Consider the following 8,554-nt stretch of genomic DNA (forward strand, 5'->3'; position numbering starts at 1 on the left):
CAAATCATTTGGTAACACAAATTAAGACATTAGGCGGTGTCATATATCATATTTGGATAAATAAGTGGATCAACTACCTCGACATGGGGCAAATGTTAGTATCAAGTGAGACATGCTTAATACCTATATGTCTTTTTAGCACATGTCTTGTGGAGCTTATATTATACATTGATGATGTGACTAATGACTCTGACACCTTATTGACGATGTTTCAATTGAGGTTCGTAAGTGTTGTTGAGAGATACCTTCACCTTATTATCAATGCAATGTGTAATAGGTGATGTGATGTGGTGTACATGATGTGTGATATATGCGTGTTTGTATTATGTGCTTTATGTACAATGTATGAGAAGTTTAAAACTAGATTAACGTATCTTTGCATTTTGTTGTTGATAGTTATAATCTTATGTAGTACATAAATAAATGATGTTGTAACTGGTAGCACAAGTACCTAAAAGTAGAGGTATTCACAATATGATTTAGTTTGATTTTATTTTTAGTTAAAAATATACTAAAACCAAACATAAAATTATATGTAGTTCAATTTGATTTGATTATACATAAAAAAAGTAAACCAACAAACTTTTGTGATTTGATTTAGATTAGTTTTGTAGATTGATTGTATAGTTTTTCTTATCAGTACATGTATTCAATATAATTTTTTTAACGTAACAACCTAATGTTATATTGTGATTAATAAGTGTATTCTACTTCAGTATAACGAAGGATTTGTTTTCTTCAATATTGTGTATAGTATTAAACCATTTGTTTACACATATTACCAACTTTTTTTTTTATCAATAAGGGAATTATATTAAGTTATAAAAACACAAGTCGTGTTTATGCGAAGAAAAAATAAATAAATATTATATTTTATTCATTGTGACATAAATATTAAATAACATGTAGGATATTTCATTGTATTAAAAAAAAAACACGTGTATAGTATTACATGACATGAATTCAAAATATAACCATCAAAATCTCTTTATAATGTTTCTTTTCAATAGTCTTTTTATTTTTTTTAACACTCTTTTCTCATAAGGTTAGTAATGTAACATCCATATTACGACTCATCCTATATATCATTCACATGTTAAAACATGTTGTGTAACTCATTTGTCAACCAGATTAAACATATTAAGTATTTGCCTCACACATCTTTTATATACAAGTGAAATAACAAGTACTATAATAATATTTAAAAAATAGATTTCGGTTTTTGTACTATTTTGAAGTATCAAACTGAAAATAAATAGAATCATTTAATTTTAAAAACAAACATCCAAATTGATAAAACAAATTATTTTAGTCATTGATTTTTTAAATTAATTTTCAGTTATTTTTTATCAATTCGATTTTAAACACTTTTATCATGTATCAAGGATATTTATTATTTGTTTACATACTACTATAATACTACTATAATGCAAATATTTTTATTATCAGACATTATTTATAATCTCATCACACTATTTATATATATATATATATATAAAGATAAAATAAAATAAAATAATTGTTTTCTTTTTATTGGGAAACAAAATACATATATCTTGAGAGAAATAAATAAATAAATAATATATATATATATATATATATATATATATATAAATAAAAGTTTCTCATAACTTAACCTTTCTATGTAGTTTATGACCATCACAATTAATAAAGAAGAGCACAAACACAAGGTAAGTCATATTTAAAAAAAATAATAATACAATTATTTTTATCAAACACTTTCAAATACATCTCAAAATTAATTTAAGACATTTAAATCATACACAAAATCTAGTGTTTTTCACAAATATATGTACTCTACATCTCATGTCATAACACTATTAACATATATCACAAAACATTTGGCTCTACTTTTAGAATACGCCTGTGTTGAATTTGACCTAAAGATATGTATTTCTCATACTATCTTCACTATGTTGTCTCTCAAACACATGTATGTCAATAGGAGTTCAATCCTATCATATGAATAAATCCCCATGACTTGTGAGTCCAACTATTTTTCACACCACAGACTAAGTCATAAGAACCTTCTTTGACTCTTAAGACCTGATAATCGTTCTCTATGTGATTCTAAATTGGTAGTTAAAACTTTGATAGCTATTTAGATATCAATTTATAAACTATTTATTAATGATATAAACTACTTTAGATAACAATAATTTTTTATTCTCCAAAATAGTATATAATTTAGTCAATATAATGACTAATTATTTTTTGTTTCTATTTCTTTTTATTTAATGATTTTCTTGTAGTGACTAAACTAGTTTCTCTTAATGGTTAGTTGCTCGACATAAAACCAAAGTTTTCAACTTCATAAGACTCACAATATCAATAAACTTGTATTTAGAAAATCCTAATCAATGTTTTGAACATACCTCTATGAATCCTGGACTAACAAGAGACTCATTTTAGCTTTAAAAATATGACATATAACACCTTCCTCCCCAAACATTTTGAAATTCTCAAAGCTGACAAAAAAAGACAAGGAAGAACTTACTTCAAAGAAATTTGGTAAAAATCTTAAAAAATAAAAAAAAGAGAAGAATTTTAAAAAATAATGATTATTTTAAAATAAAATTTAAATACTTGTATTATTTATATGATTTATGTTTTAATAATAAAATATTCATACTTTATTTTTTTAATCTATTATTTATAAACTTCCTTTTACAATTTTAACTCCTAATACGTGATTTATTCATACCGCAATTTATATTTTCTTTAATAATTGGTAGAAAAATATGTTTTCAATAAAGAAAAAATATTATTTCTATAATTATAAATATTATTTAAAATACAATATTTTAAATGTATATCATATTAATATATTTTTTTTAAATACATTAAATACAAAATCTCACTTATAACTTATGTCTCTAGATGATTCAGGTTACATCCTTTTGTTGCATATCAAAATTAACTGAATCTCCTAGAATTGACTAAAAGAAAACAAAAAATCTCCTAAAAAAATATCATGTATGGTATCATATTATTTTAAATTAATAAAAAATACATTGAAATTAAAAAAACTAAAAAAAATAGTTTTTTTGTTTAAAAATTTGGTAAATCTTGGATCATTGATGATGATGAAGATATGGGAAGAAGGGGGTGTCGAATATGGATTAGAAAGGCGTAATGATTTGATGGACCCACGTGGTTATAGGTGAATTCAACACCCTCCTTTGGGATGCACGCTACTTTCTTCGCTTCGGCGCAGTAACTTGCACTACTTTCTATATCAAACCAAACCAAACACCACTTCCAAAATCTTCCAACCAAAACACACTAATTATAATGTTTTTACATTATAATACAAGATCTAATCTTTTATAACAAAGTTAAATGCATAACACATATCAATCCATAAATCAAAAGTATTGACAATTTTTTTTATCAATAATTTATTTAAAAAAAAAAAATTAAAATTTTGTACCTGTAAGACTTACGACTGACCATATATCTTTCCATCAATGGTCGACCAACACCATGTCTCGGTTCTTATTAATGGTTTGACTGACGCCCTAAACCAATTACGCTCAAACAAGATTAATCAAGCTAATCAATGGTTAAGAGTTAGGTAATGTATTTCTAAACATGACCCAAACCCTCTAATTTGACCCAATGAGAAAAAACCACTAAAATAATATAAATAACATAAATTTCAAGAACTAGTTACGTCCTCATACAATGTTCTCACTATCGAATGCCGAATACTAAAACTGATTTGAGTGTCGGATTGTCTTCTGCATGTACTACCCACGCCTGGATTACGAGAAGACCGAAAGGTAAAACGAATAAAGAAAAGATAAGTGTTTGTTTAGAGAGGAAGTGAAGTGTTATCCAACCGACCGATCAAATAAGAAGAAAACAAATTTAAAAAATAAGATCAAATAAAATGTCATTTGTTTAATTTAGACATAAAAAAAAATATTATTTAAAAAAATACATACACAAGGTAAACCGAGTTTTTATTATATTATTTGCCCTTTTGAATATTAGTTGGTCCCAAATTAGTCATAAGAAAACAAACTACACCTGGTTGGCCAACTTGATAAGGATTGACATGTTTTTTCCATTAAAATTAAAATAAGAATAGTTAGAAAAACACAAATATATAATAATGACGTAACTTAATTGATAAAACTTATAAAATAAATTTTGATTATTAATTATAACAAAATTATTTAATAAGTAAAAATAATATTACTTAAGAATAAATGTAAATGAGTAGGAAGTCAAGTTTAATAATATATTTAAATTGATATGAATTAAATTACAATAGAGCTATATTAGAGAGCCTTATTATGGACAATCTATATTAATGTTGCAGAAAGAAGGTAAACTTAACATAACTATGGTGCGATCCATGTAGAAACATTCTTGGGTCTTCTTTCACAAAAGAGTTCAATTTTATTTTCATAAGAACAATTTGAATGCAGAATTACTCCTAGTTACCATGATCAAACAGGTGGAGTGCAAGAATACTATGAAAAAATATTTTGTTGATCACCCTTTTTTGCCAATAATGCAGCTCCATATGCAGCTTCTGTTTGATTTGCACGACTCACGGGCAAACCAAGCACCCTCTCACGAATCTTTATCCACTTTTCATTTCTGGCTCCTCCACCAGCAGTGAAAACTTCCTCTACCTGGGTTGCTCCTAGCTCCTTTAGCAACTCATATGCCTTTGCCTAAAATACCATTCAAGAGTCTTTCACATTTGGCTCTAGTGGATGCGTGAAGATCCACTTGTTTCAACAAAAATATGAAACAAAGACAGTGTCTCAACTGAGTCAGAAGATTTTCAGTTTTACCTCTATACGCGCAATGGATTCTAAAATCCCATGCAAGTACTCAACATCATTTTCAGGACGTGGATGAATCCTGCCCAAAAATTCAAACTTGGTTATGGAAATGAAAAAGTCTTTTAGACTTGTTCAGATGAAGTTTTCAATGAATGCTTCAAAGAAGAAAATACGAAAGTTGACATAAATTGTACTTTTTGCTATAAGTTAAGATTGATTTGTGGTGAAGTTAAAAATAGCCTTTTGAATGGTACAGTTAGCAGAACCAAATTTGGCTTTGTCACAAAACCCAAAATGAACTAGCCTTTTAAGAACTAGCTAATGCTGATTCTTTCTTTATATTGAACTTCAGACATCGTTTCTCCTTTCTAAAAATTGGCACAATCACCCAAAACTTTACCTTCTGTTGATAACTTGTTTAACGAATTTTCTGTTTTTGGTTAGCACTTGTTTTGTTTAAGAGACTTTTTGGGAGAATATTATAAACAGGATTCCAAACAAGCTAAAAATGAAATGTGAACTCAAAAAAAAGAGTATTCCAATGGTAAAGCAGATGGGATTCAGTACCTTGGAGCCAAATTTGGATCTGCTACTGGGAATCTTTCACCTGCTTTGGGCAGAGGATAGTAATCCAGAAGAGAAGGTTGTGAGGGATTGATCTGTTCACTCAGTTTCTCTAATTGGTCATCGGTGAAAAGCTGTCTAAGAATGGCTCCACCAGTGTTTGAAGCACCACCAACTAGCCATTTATCATCAAGACGATGGCTGTACACCCCAAACCGAGAATCCTCAATTCTTGTGTTGCTGAGTAGTTTAATAGCTAGTGTTGAACCCAATGAAGTTACCTAATCAAGGACAGTATGAGAAACGAAGTTATAAAAAGAGACACAGTTGCATTGATAAGGAACATGATCTGCAAGTGTCAGATATGGTTTAGCAGAAACACTTCTTTTGCAAAATCATAATTGACTAAGTATTAGCACAGAAAAATTCCATTCTTGAAGCTAATAAGCTTCAACATTATTCTTAGATGCTAAACCGAATACAAAATCATGAAAAATACGAAGTTTCCAATTTAATTAGCAATCCATAAATGCAGCTTCCTATAAAACTGAAGTTGTATTTTGAGATAAAGAATAAGCAAAGTAAAAAATAAGTTAAAAAGAAGATTACAGCTTTCCCAGGTTGAGTAGCACGAGCTGCAAGAAATGCAGCAATACTGTCGGTGGTTCCGGTGCATACAACACAACTCTTTTGAAAACCTGAAAGGATGTGGATCATACATGATTTTGAACTTTATAGCAGTAAGATTTTAATCAGGATGTTTAAGGAGACTCTGATGTATATCACTACACCAAATAGCACAAACACATACAAAAACAATGATGTGCTACTTGGATACCAAATTTATTAGAAGCCAAATTGGAAGCATTGTTTCAAATCTCAAGAAGGCACTAGTCTGAAGAGAAAACAACACCCAGATAAGGTTGTACATAACGAATTGGAAGGACAAAAAAACCTTATTAATTGCGTCCTAGTAACGAACAAGTGCCTTGAGTGTACTCAAGAAGTATTCAATACACTCTACTAAAGGTTCAAACTAATTAAAAAGGCAACAATTTTTATGTTGCCTATCAGATATGCTTTATTTTTTCAATAAATAATCAATAATCTATATCCCCCCAACCAACGTCCCTAAAGTTAGAATTGCCAAATTAATAATAAGGTTTTAGCCATACAAGTGTAATTTAGTTTTATAAAAGGTATTAAGCACTGAACTTTAAACTTAACCTTATAAAACCGGTTCATAAAATAATATTTGCACTCACTTATATACTATGCAATATCTCTATCTCGTGAGACTATATATTTATGGGTTCTCTAACACACATGTCACAAAGACCCTCCAATCTGTACTTTTGTTAGGGGATATAATCTAAACAACTTTGATAACATATTAAGAAGTGAACTTTAAGTACAATTCAACCTTATAAAACTGATTTATAAATTTAACACTTACTTATATACAATAACATGTTGTTATTTCTAATCGATTTAAGATCTACAACAGAATTCACAAAAGGACTCCTTAGATACAGATTACGCAATCAATGTATAAAGAAAACATACCATATTTATTTCCAATTTCCTCCTTTAGACGAGCAATCGGAGTTCCAGGAGCAAGAACTGAAGGTAAAAGATGATAATATGGTTGAGAGATTAACCATGAAGGATAGGAGTCCATTTCAGGATCATAGCCAACCTGCAAAACATAGAAAATGGTCAAAATTGCAACATAGACATAAATCTCCTAGCTGTGAAAAACACAATGGTGATAGACTTATTAAATGATGCCTTGAGAGCATTATTATAATCTGTAACTCCAAGCTTTCCATGAAGAAGCCACAAAAGCCAATCTGCTTGGTGCAACAAGAGAGCTGGTTTTTTATCCGAACCAACATGATTCCACCAAGAGACAAGTTTACACAGAGTGGACGACCCAGTGCAAACCGTATGGTTTGGAGGAGCAAAAGACTTCACCATTGGTAATGCATCAGAACAACTCTCATTGTAAAGAAAAGGTCTCCACAACGGTTCCCCTGTGTAACTGCAACACCAGATTCCACAGAATTCAGATACACAATCTTCAATAAAATTCAAATTAACACAAAGGAATCAAATAAAATAAAAAAGTGCAGGTCAATACTCATGCACCTATCAACAATGATAGTAGTGGCAGAAGTCCCATCAATGGAAATAGACACAACATGTTTGCGAATGTCAATTGGGACATCTTCAAGCAGAGAAAACAGTGTCTCCTTCCATGAACGTACCCAATCATGTGACTCACCATTCTTTCTAGACAAGACAAACAGAAATCTCAGCCTACCATAGCAGTACTAGTAGTAGAAATTAATAATTGCACAAACCTTCATTTCAGTGGCAATTTCATATTATTTGTTACTGAAAATCTCCATGTTAAACACAGAATGAATTCAATTCATCATCTGCTAGAAAATTGAAACGGGAAATATAATAATACCATGTACAAGGGGTACTCTCTCTTTGCCTCAGCTTGAATTGCCCCATCTTTGTCGATTATGGCAAACCTGGCACCAGATGTGCCAAAATCAAACCCCAGATAGAGTCTTGCTACTTCTGCATTCTGATTTTTCTGGTTACCAAGGGACATTGACACTGCTCTTTGTTTTCTTACCTTATTACATAACCCATTCCCTGTGAGAATAGGTTCAAAGTATGATTACACTATAATGAATATGAGGGAATTGAAGAAATAGCAGTTGATAATTGCTATGTTCAAGAAAGATCATATACCACGTTTTTGCCTTTGGATTGATGGCAAAGATGCAAAAACGGAACTTGCTTGATGGGTTATTGAAATTGTGCCAACCATGTTGAACTCTTCTTAGCATCTTCTACCATTATCCAGGGATAAGGTGCTGAGAAACAAAACATGGTGGCAATTGGCAAAGCCACTCCACATAAAATTAATTAATTAAAAAGACAGTAATAAACCTCATAGTGTGTTTTTTTTATTGGTTAAAAATTACCAAAAACTATAAATTAATTTAGTAAAATAAAAAAATGTTATTGTTAATTTCATAATTTCCCAAAAAATTGTTAAAGTTGAAATATTATTATAAAAAGCAAAATTTAAATACGGTATCATATTATAGAGATGTTGATCGTGTTGCCTTAAATTTAAT

At 29.7% G+C, this 8,554-nt stretch overlaps 1 protein-coding gene across 1 annotated transcript; it reads right to left on the reverse strand.

The window, feature by feature from the left end:
• Positions 1-4,256: 4,256 nt before the first annotated feature.
• LOC137826307 (D-ribulose kinase) lies at positions 4,257-8,326 on the reverse strand. Its single transcript, XM_068632236.1, has 9 exons — positions 8,163-8,326; positions 7,870-8,063; positions 7,542-7,681; positions 7,182-7,434; positions 6,957-7,089; positions 6,000-6,088; positions 5,394-5,671; positions 4,836-4,905; positions 4,257-4,712 (listed from the first exon to the last, which is right to left on the reverse strand). Exons 1-9 carry the CDS (start codon positions 8,239-8,241, stop codon positions 4,506-4,508), a joined length of 1,443 nt encoding a protein of 480 aa, XP_068488337.1. The 5' UTR covers positions 8,242-8,326; the 3' UTR covers positions 4,257-4,505.
• Between the last annotated feature and the right edge of the window lie 228 nt (positions 8,327-8,554).

Source organism: Phaseolus vulgaris, chromosome 11 (assembly GCF_000499845.2).
Source record: "Phaseolus vulgaris cultivar G19833 chromosome 11, P. vulgaris v2.0, whole genome shotgun sequence".
Classification (NCBI taxonomy): domain Eukaryota; kingdom Viridiplantae; phylum Streptophyta; class Magnoliopsida; order Fabales; family Fabaceae; genus Phaseolus; species Phaseolus vulgaris.

What these genes read in the sequence shown, in the direction of transcription:
- LOC137826307 (XM_068632236.1), bottom strand. Translation starts at nt 8,241, where the DNA reads ATGGTTGGCACAATTTCAATAACCCATCAAGCAAGTTCCGTTTTTGCA. An exon ending in AATCCAAAGGCAAAAACGTG is followed by an intron (nt 8,064 to 8,162) that starts GTATATGATCTT and finishes CTATTCTCACAG; the next exon opens with GGAATGGGTTATGTAATAAG. An exon ending in GATCCAAATTTGGCTCCAAG is followed by an intron (nt 4,906 to 5,393) that starts GTACTGAATCCC and finishes ATTTTTGGGCAG; the next exon opens with GATTCATCCACGTCCTGAAA.